This window comes from Dama dama, chromosome 15 (assembly GCF_033118175.1).
Source record: "Dama dama isolate Ldn47 chromosome 15, ASM3311817v1, whole genome shotgun sequence".
In the NCBI taxonomy this organism is placed as follows: Eukaryota; Metazoa; Chordata; class Mammalia; order Artiodactyla; family Cervidae; genus Dama; species Dama dama.
The window spans coordinates 91,403,762-91,419,471 of record NC_083695.1 but is presented as its reverse complement, the minus strand read 5'-3'; the positions used below and the strand labels follow the sequence as shown (position 1 = coordinate 91,419,471).

General features: G+C 48.3%; 1 protein-coding gene across 3 annotated transcripts in view; it reads left to right on the top strand.

The window, feature by feature from the left end:
- C15H10orf90 (chromosome 15 C10orf90 homolog) overlaps positions 1–15,710 on the top strand; it is a 247,423-nt gene that overhangs the window by 147,866 nt on the left and 83,847 nt on the right. For 2 of the 3 annotated variants that reach the window (XM_061163190.1, XM_061163189.1), the window contains exon 3: positions 14,319–14,410. In XM_061163190.1, coding sequence (XP_061019173.1) covers positions 14,319–14,410 — 92 coding nt within the window. Of the gene's footprint in view, positions 1–4,706; positions 4,729–14,318; positions 14,411–15,710 lie in introns of those variants that run through there. The other variant, XM_061163191.1, reaches the window with a different exon arrangement.

The following is a 15,710-nucleotide window of genomic DNA, read 5'->3' as shown; positions in this document are numbered from 1 at the left end:
TCTGGCCAACGTAGCCAAGAGGAGGAGACGTGAGCGGCCCCACTGCCCCGCAAACAAGAACCACGTCGCTCCTCGTGACAGAGAGGAAGTCCAGGCTGACGTCTTGTGAAAATATTTCTGTGGCTTGTTTACGGAATGAACCCCGAGCGGACAGCTTCTCCTGCTCTCTCTAGAGCGTTTGGCTTTGCAGCTGGGCCAGATGCGGCTCCGGGTTCTTTCTCAGGAGGTTCCAATGACGTCCTGTTTTTCTTCTTTATGTATCAGTTGTCACCTAGCCATGGACTAGGTACACAGTCCACCCCTGCTCATCCTGCAGCAAGCTGCCTAGGTAATGAGCCCGGTGATCAGGGCCCCGCAGCAGCCTGGATCTCAACCAGGGGAAGCTGGCAGAGGCGCAGAACCGGTCCCTTCTGAAATCAAACCACTGCATGACGTTCAATGCCAGGCAATGATGACCCTGCTTCAGTGAGCCTGGCACTCCTTGAAGAAGAGAGGGTGTCACGAAGCCACGTTTAAGTTTATGGAAGAAGCAAGTTCATGGTGATGCCACTCAGACACTCCGTCCCTCAAACCTCGCCAGCACCTCTCGGCCCAGCCGTCGTGGACAAGACCCCTGGCAGAACCAGATGGTGTCCTGGAGGCCACCCAGGCCCCTCCCTGCACATTCCTCATGTCACAGACGGGAGGCTAAGTCCGGAGATGCGCTGACCGGCTCAAGTCACCGCTGAACGGCAGCTGGGACCTGAGCCCTGGGTCTCAGCTGCTTGTCTGGACTCTGTCTGCTGAACCGTGCTGGGCTGGGGCAAAAGAAAGGAGGAAAAATCCTCCTCTTTCCACCTCTCCCGCTGCTCCTTCTTGCTGCCCACCCCCACGCCCTCTGCGTAGGGGAGGCTGTGTGTCCCTGAGAAGCCCAGCTGACCCCTCACCCCCTTGCCTAGGCTCTGTTCTTCTGTCACCTGGGCTGTCTTCAGCTCACAGAGTCAGAAGCAGGTAGGGGATGGTGGTGGTGGTGGTGATGATGGCACTTTCTCTCCCTTTCAGGTTGGAGCCCAAGTTGAGCTTGTCTGGGTTAGGTTACAAGACAGAGACCACCTGTGTTTAACCACTTCCCAGTGTTGACGGCTTAAAGTGAGACCCACTCCGTCTCCCCCGCCCCCGCCCCCGCCCCCGCCCCTGCACAAGGGTAGGAAGGTAGGAAAGTGAAGTCACTCAGTCGTGTCCAACTCTTTGCAGCCCCGTGGACTGTAGCCTACCAGGCTTCTCCGTCCATGGGATTTTCCAGGCAAGAGTACTGGAGTGGGTTGCCTTTTCCTTCTCCAGGGGATCTTCCTGACCCAGGGATCAAACCCAGGCTTCCCACATTGCAGGCAGACACTTTACCATCTGAGCCACCAGGGAAGGTAGGAAGATGACTACTAAACTCATCTGTCCAAGTGACTAGCTCTTTGCCCTTCCTACCCATCACAAAAGTTCTCTAGTGTTTTCTAAGAACCACTTAGGTAATAAAACCAAGGCAGGACCGTGGAATGAAAGGCAGAAGACAGTCTGCAGCAAGAACTGAAAGCAGGGTATGGAAGCAGTCTTTGTATGGTCATGTTCACAGCAGCATTACTCACAGTAGCCTAAAGGTGTAAGCAACCCAAGGGTCCATTCAAACAAGTATGGTCCATCCATACAATGGAACATCATTCACCTTTTAAAAGGAGATTCTGACACATGAGACAACATGGATGTACTTTGAAGACATCGGGTTGGGTAAAATAAGGCAGTCACAACAGGACACTAACTGGATAATTCCACTTACATGAGGTCCCTATGATAGTCAAATTTATGGAGAGAGAAAATAGAAAGGCAGGGGTCCCAGGCTGCGGGAGGGGCAAAAGGTTATGGTTTAAAGTGGACAGAGTTCTGGTTCGGGATGATGAAGAAGTTCTCTGGATGGATGAGGGTGATGGTTGCCCAACACGGTGTAGATGGATGTGCTTACTGCCACAGAACTGGACACTTAAAAATGGCTAGGATGGTAGATTTAATGTTCTTTTGTGTGTTTTACCACAATTAAGTGGGGGAGGGGGGAAGCCCATAAGGGGAAATCCACCTTGCACTGAAAAAGGTCTCGTTATGCATTTTATTCCCTTTTCAGACTCTGTGGTCTTTAAAGACGGGGTCTCCTATGCTCAGCCCAGCACCTGAGTCAGATTTCCAGTAACTGTTGACTGAACTGGGGTTGTGGCGCCATCCCACCAAGGCCGACTCCCGAGCAGAGCCTCCGGGGTTAGGAGGCTGGCGCATGCGCACAAGCATATTTGGGTGTACGGTCCAGCACGCAGTGGTCTTACCCGGTCCTCCAAGGGAGAACCCACTCCCACCGCACAAGATGCTGACCCTGGAGCCAAACCCTGACACCAAGGGGCAGAGGCCTGGTTCCTCCAGTTCCAGGCGTCTTGGAAATCAGCTCGAGCCAGAGTAGCTACCAAGTTAGTGGGCAGGTTTTTACTCATTATTAGACAAGTTTGTATTATGCTCCATCATCTTCTGGGAGAGATGAAAATTACGTAAAACTGTGACTAATAACACTTTGCATTTTTTGATGGGGGCCGTTGTTGGCAGGCAGAGTGCTGGGCTGGTGAAAACCGTTCTTTTCATGGTTCCCCGCCCTTCAGTTTGCCCCCTGAACTGAGGTGCAAACAGCCTTAGAATGTGGGACGGCCAGGTGTCACCTAGTCCTGATGTCCAGAGCCAGCATGTTCTCTCCCCTTTCTCAAGCTTCATGAAAGAGGTTGTCAGATCCTACAGATCAGGCCCCATTTCTACCTTTTCTGTGTGTACAATGATCATTCATATTGCAACGTTTCAGCTTGAGGCTTATTGGATTGGGTGATGCTTGGCAGGTTACTTCAAGGAGGCACAACTTTCTCATCTGTAAAATGGGGGAAATAATTGTGCTTTCCTCCAAAGGTCATTCTGAGTGTTAAAGGAGATAACCTTTGTATCCAGTATCTGTCTTGCCTTGATCGCACAATAAATTTCAGCCTTTATGATGTAATGGTGACATTGAAATGAAAAGACCCTTGCTTCTTGGAAGGAAAGCTATGACAAACCTAGACAGTGGATTAAAAAGCAGAGACATCACTTGGCTGACAAAGGTCCATCTAGTCAGAGCTATGGTTTTTCCAGCAGTCACGTATGGATGTGAGAGTTGGACCACAGAGAAGGCGGAGCCCCAAAGAATTGATGCTTTCGAATTGTGGTGCTGGATAATACTTGAGAGGCCCTTGGACAGCAAGGAGATCAAACCAGTCAATCCTAAAGGAGATCAACCCTGAATATTCATTGGAAAGATTGGTACTGAAGCTGAAGCTCAAATACTTTGCCCACCTGGTGTGAAAAACCAATTCATTAGAAAAAGACCCTGATGCTGGCAAAGATTGAAGGCAAAAGGGGAAGAGGGCAGCAGAGAATCAGATGGTTGGATGGCATCACTGACTCAGTGGGCATGAGTTTGAGCAAACTCTGGGAGACAGTGAAGGACAGGGAAGCCTGGCATGCTGCAGTCCATGGAGTTGCAAAGAGTCAGACATGACTTAGTGACTGAACAACTATAACAAGTGACATTGACCTGACTCAAAGTACCTTGGGGTTGTCCAGTGAATTTTACACTGTCCTGGTGTTTATGAACCAACTTACAAAGGTGCTGTCCATTTATCTAATGACCCATACTAACAGTGCCTTATCCCAGAGTATAAAACCACTCTCTGTATGAAACAGTGTACTTCATTTGAAAGGCAATGAGTTATGCAATTTATCATGTTCCCCTCTTTGGCCTTGGCTGCTGCAAACTCACCCTTAGTTTGTGTTCTTCTGTGCCAGGGACATCTTTAGCCTAGGCTTTATGGTCCGATGAGTTCTCCAGTTCATTACTTGCGTCTTTATCAGTTTTGCTGGCTTTTATCCGTGTTGTTAATTATAGGCCACCTCAAACATGATTTGGTATAAATTATGAAACAATATTCATTATAATTTAGTGTCAAAGGTGCTTTGTTAAATTGTTGGAATTGATCATTCCTGTAATAGCTTGCATGGTACACAGACTGCCCTGTTGCCCAATTTTCTAGATAAACCACTTTTCAAAAATTGGTGACACATATTACAAGTAGGGTAACAAATTAACGTTGTGATGCTATCTGAATGTATTTTAATAGTGAGGGAACATATCCACGGTAAAAAATGCCGCCTGGCAAGAGAACCAGCATCATCAAAACAAGGTAAAAAGTAAAAAAGTAATGAGAAGTTGAGGGGAAATGTGTATCTGAATGTGGGCAGTAGATAAAATCCTTCTTTGTCTCATATCTAACAGTGCTCTGCAGAAAACTTAATGGTTGCACAAACCTTTTTTTTTTAAAACTTGTCAGCAAAGCCTCAGATATAAATGTCAAAGTGATGATTGCTGTTCCTTCTCAGGAGAAATAGCCCAGGGTGGACTCCTCACCCTCTCCCCAGTTGCCGTGGAAACATTCTGGTGACTTCATCACAGGTAGAGTGTTTGGAGGTTCTTCAGCCCACTGCGGAAGGTGGGAGCCTAACTCATTCCAAGAGGAGTTACGGATGTGAACTGTGGCCAATTTTTCTTCCCTTTAGCTCAGTGCATCCTTGCCATTAACAGACATTTGAATCTAAGTAAAATGTCTTTGAAACATCAGTGGAATATGATCAAGCTGTCTGAGGAAGGTATGTTCTGATTTTCTGCCATAGATATAACACCTATCGAAATGCAAAATGATTTGTTCGTTCAGCCAACAATTGGTGAAGGTCTTCAGTTGGCAGGCACTGAGCTGGGCATGGGAGGGAAGTTGATGGTGAGGTGCCCTCTAAAGGCCTCCACCAACTTGAGGGGACAGACCCACACCCAGACGATAACAGGACAGGGTAGTGAGAACTCACAGTGCCGGCGGCCTGTTGGGGGCATCGTGCTGGGTTAGATTGTGCCCCTCCAAAGTTGTGCTCAAGCCCTTACCTGTGAATGGACTGGGTTTGGAAATGAGGTCTTTGCCGATGTAGTCAGGATGAGGTCATACTGGTTTGGAGTGAGCCTGCCTTCCAATGACTGGGGCCCTTGTAATAAGAGAGAGTTTGGAGACATAGAGACAAAGGGAGGATGACCACATGGGGATGAAGGCAGACGAGTGATGCTACCACAAGCCGAGGAATGCCAGGGGTTGCCAGCAGCCACCAAAAGCAAGAAGCGGCAAGGAAGGATGCTCCCTGCACCCTCCAGAGGGAGCACGGCCCTGCCAACAGCTTGGCGTCAGACGTCTGGGCTCCAGTCCCATGAGAATAAATTCCTGCTGTTTGTAACTGCCTCTTTGTGCTCATTTGTTGTGGAAGCTCTAGGAAAGGAACACAGGCAGCTGCACGGATGGGAAGGCATGTGTGGTGGGGGCAGACCTAGGAGCCCTGCTGAGCGGAGGTGACCCCGAGCTGTGCAGAGGGCGAGGGATTAGCCCTCTGGGAGAGCTGGGCAGGAGACAGCCAAGGCCAAGGTCACAGAGACATCGAAGCAGCCGCATCCAAGAAGGAGGAGGGGCTCATTTTAAGGATTTCTATCTTGGACTCTATTTAAAAAAAAATTTTTTTTGAAACTTGGAGAGATTTTATTAGTTACATTCATGGAAATAACTTAATAGATTTTTTTTTAACTTCAAAATCTTTGGATTATTTATTTTTTAGAATTTATTTTATAGAAGTATAATTGATTTACAATGTTGTGATAACTTCTGCTGTACACCAAAATGATTCAGTTTAACATATACATGCATTCTTTCCCATTATGATTGATCACAGGATATTGAATATAGTTCCGTGTACTATACAGCGGGACCTTATTGTTTTCTATCCATTCTCTATATACTAGCTTGTATCTGCTAATCCCAAACTCCCGATGCATTGCTTTCCCACCCTCCCGCTGGCAAACACAAGTCTGTTCTTTATGTCTGTGAGTCCATTTCTGTTTGGAAGGTGTATTCATTTGCATCGTATTTTAAATTAAGGGATATCTTATGATATTTGTCTTTCTCTGCCTGCCTTACTTCACTTAGTATGCTCATCCCTAGGTCCATCCATGTTGCTGCAAATGGCGTTATTTCTTTCTTTTTCACGGCCGAGTAATATTCCACCATATATGTGCCACGTCTTGGTCCGTTCATCCGTCAGGAGACGTTTAGCTGCTTCCATGTCTTGGCTATTGTGACTCGTGTTGCTGTGAACATAGGGGCACGTGTATCCTCTTGAATTAGAGTTTTGTCTCGATATGTGGCCATATCCTGGTCTCCTTGAGCTCCCAGCACTGTCGGCACCTGGGCTCAGCTTGTTATGTGTATGTTTCCCAGGTTCCGTTCTGGGGGGAAAAGTATCTGTTTCATTAGAGTTCTCAAAGGAGTGTGTGACCTTCGCAAGGTCACAAACTGGCAACATCAAGGGGATTTGGGAACCTGACGGGAGGCGAGGCTGGAAGGGTCACCCCTTGATTGTGACCTTGCTGAGACTAGGCAGCTCAGGCAAGATTAAGCTGATAGGATGAAGCGGAGCATCTTTCACGAGACAAATCAGGACTTGACTTTTAAATGGACGTTGGAGGTGGGTGTGGAGGTGGAACCCTGGTTTCTGTTGTGGGTGATGGGAGGATGGTGGCCCTATGCTGAGAAAATGGACCTGGGGGGTGAGGAGGAGGAAAGGAAAGGGGAGGGAGGGAGACGGAGGGGCAGGGGAGGAGGTGATGTCAGAAGAAGCTGGTTGATCCCCTTTTGGAAAAGCTGTGTGTGTGGTTTTTTTTTTTTGTTTGTTTTTATTTTTTAATCTACTGACAAGTATCTTTATTTTTTAAAAAATATTTATTTATTTATTTGGCGGAGTCTCGTCTCAGTTGTGGCATTTGGGATCTTCCTCACAAAATGGGAGATATTTCCCTGTGGCATCTGGACTCCAGCGCACAAGGGCCCATTAATTGAAGTGTGCGAGCTGTTTCTTTGCAGCATGTAGTATCCTAGTTCCCTGCACCCCCTGCACTGGAAGGCGGATTCTTAACCACTGGCCCACCAGCAAAGTCCCCCAAAATGAGATGTGGAGACTTGGAGGTCACTGCTTCTAAGGGCTAGTGCCCATGGCTGGGCTCTGGGTCCTGCCTTGGCAGTGGTCTGAGACGCGACGGGAGGACCCAGAGGGAGGGTGCCAGGGAGAGAATGCAAAAGAAAGGAAGACACGGTCGCCAAGAGGGAGGAAGATGGTGAGGAGACCCCAGAAGTCAACCATGGGGAGGTGGTCCAGAGGCAGTGGGTAGTTAACAGGGTCAAACCTCACAGAGGTGACGGCTTTAATTCAGGGCCGAGAAGTGAGTCTCTCCGAGAAACACCTACTGAAAAGATTCAGAAGCAGTCATGTTGAAGTCAAGTGAAAATTCCTCACCTCCTATCAGACTGGAAATGAGGGAAGGCATTTACAGTCTACGAGGTGGGAATGCGGACATCCCATCTGGGTCTCTGATACACACGATAGAGATGTGAAAACAAGTGAGCTCTCTGAACCAGCGGAAGCCTGAGGTTCATCATTTACATGCGACGTTGATGGATGGATTCATTAGGCAGTGCATGATGTGGCTTGTCGGCTATTTCTGCACAGACAGCTCAAGCAGTGCTGGGCGCCCCGTGGGAATTGAATGCAGCTCCTTACCCATATCCCTGGCTTTGCCCAGCATGCTGCTTGCCGTCTCCTGATGCTGGATTCCCTCTTACAGAGTCCCTGAAGACACTTCCACCTTCCTCTTTTACCTCTGCTAGGGTGGCACCACCTTCTCCCAAACCAGGGTCCCCTTTTGCCTACGTTCACCCCATCCCACACCTTTCCCAGGTCCCTGGCGGGTGGGGCTCTCCTGGTGGCTTCCTGCGATGCCCGCTGTGACTTCCTCTTAGAGTCGTGGGAGGGGACAGCGTCTCACCACATTTGCTGCCCCGCCCTGGGGCCCCCATCACCCTGAGGGAGGCTCAAACTCCAGTCAGGTGGAACTATCCCTGAAGCACGCTTTCCTCCAGGAAGGAAGTTAGATTCCCGGAGAGTCTGGTTCAAGGCCTCATGGTGTATGCAGTTTCGTGTTGCTCTGACTCTCTTAGCCTCCAGGGAGGCCTCCGTGGCTTTGGAGGAAGAACTCAGGCTGCTAGAGGTGGAATCCTGTTCCATCTTTCCAGCCATCACGGGAGAGAAGCCCTCATCAGACTTGCCTGTGCCGTGACCCCTGCCCGGGCATAGAGGACACTGTGCAGCAGACTCACCGCATTCCTCAACCAGCAATGCCTGGGCTAAGGGCTTCCTTCACAGCTCAGTCCATAAAGAAACTGCCTGCAGTGCAGGAGACCTGGGGTCAGTTCCTGGGTCAGGAAGACCCCCTGAGAAGGGAATGGCAGCCCACTCTAGTCTTCTTGCCTGGAGAATTCCAGGCACAGAGGAGCCTGGTGGGCTACAGTCTATGGGGTCGTAAGAGTCGACGCAACTGAGAGAATAAACCACTAGACTGGTTAAAAGTAGAGACTTTAGGTAAAGAAAGACCCTGATCCAAATCTGTCTCTAACACTAACCATCTGGGTAATTGAGCTCATTTTGGGCAACTTCCTTAAATTGTCAGTCTGACTTTCCCCTGGGGAATGAGTTTTAGTTTGTTTCAAAATAACCGCACGCTGCCATCATCGATGGCCTCGTTCTAATCGAAGACACTGAGAAAAAGCCCCATTGCCATCCCCTCGGCGTGTTCTTCAAAAGCCTTGGGATGACTGTGAGCCAGAAGATCTCTGGCTCCGTTCTAGGGCCTCAAGTCACCGTCTGCGCAGGCGCTTGATCGTCCGGGACCCACAGTGCCCTCGGGGTTGAGCGGCGTGGAGGGAACCAGAAGGCTCGGTCAGGCCTGAGAGGTGCGCTCCGCCCGGCTCCCCTGCAGTCTCCGGATCAGTGGGTCTGCAGGTCAGGAGGCAGGGCCTGACACTGTGGATTTCTGACGTCGCCCCGTGATGCTGGCGCTGCAGGTCTGGGGACCCACACTGAGAGCCCCGCGCTTGGCCAGCACGATGAGATGCCAGCATGTGGAGCATCCAAGAAGCAGAGCCTGGGGTGGGAATTGAGGGGCGCGAGGGGGAGGGTGCCCTTGAGGACAGAACCCAGAGACAGTGAGAGAGGCCCGGTGGGGAAGCTGCGGCGGGTGACGGGTGGCCCCGGGGGCAGGCTGGCCCTCGGGTTATGCTCGGGAGCAAACCGCAGCGTTGCGCGGGCAGTTGTACCCCTCTGAGTCCCCACCGGCTGTGGGCCAAGGTGGAGGAAGCCTTCTGTCGAGGACGGTTCTCAGAGCAGAGCAAAGCAGTGAGCCTCTGACAGCCGCCTCCCCGCCGCCGCCGCCGGGGGCAGCCAGGCAACGGGGCGGGAACAGGGTCAGCTCCGCGTTCTAGTTACTCAGCACTCTAGTTACTGGCACTTGGACCCAGGCTGCCTGACTCCGCGATGAAGCCCCGTCTGTGCGCGTCCTCCAGGTGCCCAGGGTCCGCCCTCCGCCAGTGTCCCTTTCACCAGGACGGTCTCCTCTGCAGAGTGAGACTGACCTGGGGCCCACAGACAGGCAGTTGCCCCGGGAGAGCTCTGGGACAGGCCAGCTGCAGGGCAAGGAGCAGACGGGCTGGCCCCTCCGGCCTGGGGCAGTAGTACCTCCTCCAGAGACCTAGGCCGGGTGCCGTGGGTCCTGGGTTCTGCAGATACCTGTTTTGGAGACCCGGATCCCAGCTGCTGGAAAATGCCCAAACTCCTGTTGGCCTTGTCCTTGGTAACCTGCCTCAAATGTCCACTGGCTTTGCCTTACTCAGAGATGGCAGGGTGGGCCCCCCCAGGGTGGACCCCCCCCCCCCCAGTGCAGGGGGGGACTCTCTCAGTAATGACAGTGATGTGGTCAGGTGGGAAGGGACAGGGGACGTGTCACCATGTGCCAGGAACTCTACTAAGTTCTTGGTATTTGTCATCACTTATTCCTTGTAACACCCTAGGAGGCAAGTCTTGTGTTTCCTCTGACACACAGGGAAGTAAGTTTGACAATTTAAGAAAGTTGCCCAAATGACCTCATTTGCCCAAATGGTTAGTGTTAGGGACAGATTTGGATCAGGGTCTTTCTTTACCTAAAGTCTCTACTTTTAACCAGTCTGGTGGTTTAGTCACTCAGTCATGTCCGACTCTTGGGACCCCATAGACTGTAGCCCATCAGGCTCCTCTGCACATGGGATTCTCCAGGCAAGAGAGAACCCACTGGAGTGGGTTGCCATTCCTTTCTCCAGAGGGGGGGATCTTCCGGACCCAGGAGTCGAACCCAGGTCTCCTGCATTGCACGCAGATTCTTTACCGACTGAGCTATGAGGGAAGCCCAGCCTAGTAAGCTCTCTTATGGCTTTTGGGTCATTAATTGATCAGGCTCAATTAATGCATGCATGGCTGTAATCACACCTCAATTTTACTCAAAAACAGGCTCATAACTCTTAAGTCACAGCTTTACCATTTGTGTGGATTCCCACAAACATTAAAAAAATTTTTTAATGTTGCAATCATGGGGTTCATAAGACTTTGATTCCTTCCTTTCAGTTGAAGTTACATTTTAAGAACTTTCCCATAGAGTCATCATTTTAAAGACCCTACATTCCAGCCAGTACATCTACCTCAGTCTCCTCAACTAGACTGTGATGGGTGTAATAATGGTCCCACAAACTATGTCCACATCTTCATGCCTAAAACCTGTGAATATATTACCTTTTAAGTGGCTTAGTGGAAAAGAATCTACCTACCAAGCAGGAGATGCGGGTTCAGTCCCTGGGTTGGGAAGACCCCTTGGAGAAGAAAATGGCAACCCACTGTAGTATTCTTAGTTGGGAAATCCCAAGGACAGAGAAGCCTGGTGGGCTTAAGCCCATGGGAACACAAAAGAGTTGGACACAACTTAGCAACTAAAAAAAAAAAAAAAAAAAATGGCAAAAGGCGATCTGCAGGTGAGATTAAGAACCCACCTAAGAAAAGAAGAGTGTCCTGTATTATCTGGGTGGCCCAGTCTAATCAGAAGGATGCTTATAAGAAGGAATAGGAACATCACAGAGATGTGATGATGTAAACCAAGTTTGGAGTGATGAGGGACCATGAGCCAAGGTATGCGGTAGTCTCTAGAAGCTGGCTGGAAGGCAAGGAAAGGCAAGGAAAAACAGGGTCTCCCCTAGACCCTCCCACGTAAGTGCAGCCTTGGCAACACCTTGATTTTAGTCCAGGGAGTCTCACATTGGGCTCAGATATCCAACTGCAAGATAATAAATTTGTGTTGTTTAAGCCACTGAGTTTATGGCATTTGTTACAGCAGCAAGAAGATACTCATACACAGACCCTGCTTGTCTGATCTTGGCAGCCTCCCTCCTCCCTGCTAGCAATGACACTTCTCCACAGCTAATGTTTGTCATTGTTCAGTCACTCACTCGTGTCCAACCCTTTGCAACCCCATGGACTGCAGCACACCAGGTTTCCCTGTCCTTCACCACTTCCTGGAGCTTGCTCAAACTCATGTCCATTGAGTCGGTGATGCCATCCAACCATCTCATCCTCTGTCGTCTCCTTCACCTCCTGCCTACAATCTTTCCCAGCATCAGGGTCTTTTCTAATGAGTCAGCTCTTTGCATCTGGTGGCCAAAGTATTGGAGCTTCAACTTCAGCACCAGTCCTTCCAAGGAATATTGAGGGTTGATTTCCTTTAGGATTGACTGGTTCAATCTCCCTGCAGTCCAAGGGAGTCTTCTCCAATGCCACAGTTCAAAAGTGTCAATTCTTTGGCACTCAGCCTTGTTTACGGGCCAACTCTCACATCCATACATGACTACTGGAGAAATCATAGCTTTGACTATACAGCCCTTTGTTGGCAAAGTAATGTCTCTGCTTTTTATATGCTGTCTATGTTTGTCATAGCTTCCTTCTAAGGAGCAAGTGTCTTTTAATTTCATGGCTGCAGTGACCATCTGCAGTGATTATAGAGCCCAAGAAAATAAAGCCTGTCACTGTTTCCATTGTTTCCCTATCTATTTGTCATGAAGTGATGTTCATTGCATGTTGTTATATTTTGAGCATTGTGGTATTTAGGTCACTTCACCTTTTTCCAGGAACTCTGTGAAGTAAGCCCCACTATCTCCACTTCATAGCAAGGAACTAAGGGATGTGGAATCACTTGCCCAAGTCATACACATAGTTAGAGAACCTGGGACTTTGTGGTCTGATTCCAGTGACCACTGATATCTTGGTGATAGGGACCATCTGGGTCTGGGTGGAAGAGGAGCAACTGCCTTGGACCCGCTCATTAATGATCATAACCAGGGTTATTTACCGAGCATTAACCCTACATCCCACCCCTGGTAACATATGGAACCTGTAGTGTACATATTGCAAGGCTGGGAAGGAGGTGTTATTACCTGCATTTTAGGGATGAAGACTCTCATCCATAATGTGGAGGGAGGGCTAGCATCTCCCCTCTGCAGGTGAGCTTGGGGCCAAGCTGGGATGCAGACCAGGCTGGTCTGGCCCCAGGCCTGTGCTGACTGCGGAGTTCTTAAACACAGACCAGAGCCAGGAAGATTTCCATCTTCATCAGCTTTATTGTCAGTTCATCATGATGCATCGACTCTGCACAGAAATCCATGACATCTTTCAGGTCCTATATTTGTGCTTCACAGGAAGTAATCTGTGCACATCATCTTGGATGAACATCTCTGTCACTCAGTACCAGGCTCAGATGGGGACACAACCACACGTCTGGGTGGATCTGATGGGGGCTCTGTTGTCACCAAGGATGAGACGAGACGTGGATACAATTTGGGCGGGTCAGTGGTGGCCCTTGAAATTGCCATATCCTGATGCTTTTGCAAATCTGCCAAACTTGAAAATGCCATAGCATATCATTTCCCCCATAAGATGCTTTAAATTTTATCTAAATTCTTTAATAAACCCTTCTCATGAACTGATAAAGAGGCTAAATTAAAGAGCTGCTTTCTTAGATCTCTTCATTCTCGTCATCAGCACAGCAGCTGGGAAAGCATCCTTTGTAGCCTTTTGGAAAATCACCCTGCTTGGAATAGCTGCATTGTGAAGGCAACGCTGTAACCCAGGGCTGTGTTGCAGTGAAGGCTGATCACTACCCACCTTCTTGTGCTTGACTCACATTCCTGCATTGGCAGCAAGACACCAGGCAGACGTCCTGGTACTGCAGGCTTGCTTTGCAAAGTGCGATTTCCTTCTCTTCAGCTTTCCATGAGGGGTGCAGGGCAGGTTGGGTGGATGAGGAAATTCCATGGAGCGATTCCATAGACTCGTCCATCGTTTCCAAGCTGGTGGATGGTGGAGCCGGGACCTGAGCCCAGGTTCTACAGTTATTGGCCCCTGCTGTGCGCACATGGACCTGAAGGTATTCTCAGTTTTTGCTGTGGCTGGTGTTTATGTGGAGGGTGGCCCACAGTGTCTCATTTTTTCCTCACAATGTCATCACAAAATTATCCTCGGATATTCCAAAGCAGCTTCTGTATCAATGTTTGAGTTGCTCACAGCTCCTTCCAGAGTGATTGCGTTAAGAGGTTGGGTGAAAGTTGATCTTGCAGTCAGGCTTTCTTAACTCCAGGGATGTTGAGAAATCCATAGACGTGATTCTGTCTTCTGCTGGGTTTCTGTCTTCTGCTGGGTGCAAACTCGGAACACAGGTGAATGTGTGAAGGCTAAACTTGTTCACTTATTAATATTACCGAGTCTGGGAACATAAAGCAATAGTATGGAAGAAGGCATCTTGCAGCCTGATAAACTGAATAACAGTGAACTCAGAGCCTCCATGGAGTGGGTGGAGTGGATGAGGGGAACAGACAAGGTTTTTATCATGGGTCCGAGTAGCCTAGATTCACTATTGGTTCATATAATACTTGTGTGTTAAGTCGCTTCAATCATTTCTGACTCTTTGTGACTCCATGGACTGTAGCCCACCAGGGTCCTCGGTCCATGGGATTATCCAGGCAAGAATATTGGAGTGGATTGTCGTGCCCTCCTCCAGAGGATTGTCCCTGACCCAGAGATCGAACCCGTGTCTCTTATGTCTCCAGCATTGTTGGGCAGATTCTTTACCACTAGTGCCCCCTGGGAAGCCCATAATACTTGAGTAGGTGACATTAAGTTTTATAGTAAAGTTATATACTCCCCTTTATCCTTTCATATACTAAAAAGTAGCAATATTATTTCCTTTTGCCTAGGATTACGGGACAGCCAGTACAGTCCCCACGATCAAATTGCCCTTAAAAACCTCCAGTCTGATGTTCCAGAGAGGAGATCTGATTTCACCGAGGTAACATATGTTTCTAACTCCTAGAGTAGTCAGCAAAATGCAGCCAACTGTAAAACGTGATCACTGGCCTACTTGTGATGTGTTTGCATTTTATTTTGTTTAGTCAAAAGTGGGATCAATGCAGCAGAAAATCTAACCATCATGACTAAGACTTTACATTAAAGTATGCAGTGTGTATTCATTCATCCTTTTATAATCTTGACCAATAATTCATAGATTTGCAGTATCAAAGGAGAGTATGGTGATCAAATCTCAACTTTAAACCAAAATTAATCTGCTGGAGAGGAAGGATGATGCCATATGGCATTTTGAAGGTGGAGAAGAGGTAATTTGAAATCTAACAAGCTAGCACAGGTTGTTATAACTGCAAAAAATGTCAGCGGTCTCACACAGGGAAGAAAATTAGAGGTCATATTTACAAAATGAAATGTTTCTGATGCTAGACAATAAAGAACTCTGTGTACACAGTGGTAATGTTGACAGCATATCACATGCCAGGCTCTGTCTAACTGAGTTTTTTCACCTTACCACAATCCCGGGAAGGAGAGACCACTGGCTTTTTATGTTCATGGATTCTTCATCTGTGGGTTCACCCAACTGTATATTGAAGCTATTTGGGAAAAGGATCCCAGAAAATTCTAAAGAGCAAAACTTGAACATACTGCATGCCAGTTTATATATCAATATAACATTTACACTGTATTGCAGGCTATAAATGATCTAGAGATGATTTGAAGTAAACAGGAGGATGTGCATATGTTATATTACAAACACTCTGAAATTTTACACATGGGACTTGAGCATCCTTGGCTTCTGGTATCTGAGGAGGTGGGGTCCTGGAACCAACCCCCATTGGATTCTGAGGGACAACTGTATTGTTATTATACCTATTTTGCAGATGATAAAATGAAAGCTTCAGTAGCTCCAGTAGTTGACTTGCCCCAAATCTCACAGCTCATAAGCTGTCTGGCTCCAGAGCTTTTGTTCTGATCTTGCTCAACAGGGCTGGTATAGAGAAAGCCTCATTCCAGTGAACAGAACTTGAACTATGGACTTTCCTGCCTGAGAGAACTGTCTGATGTGTTTCAGTTTACAAGGCATCTCTTGTCTTTCACAAATGATAATTCTGCTGCCAACTTTTGTAATTATGAGAGAGAGTGAAATTATAAGAATTGATCCCTCATAGTATTAATGTAACCAAGGTAAAAAATAATTTTGCACCCTAAATACTCATCTTAGGTATTATGCTTTGATTTAACTTTGTGTTTAATAAAGTCCAACATTTCCTCAGAGATCCCAG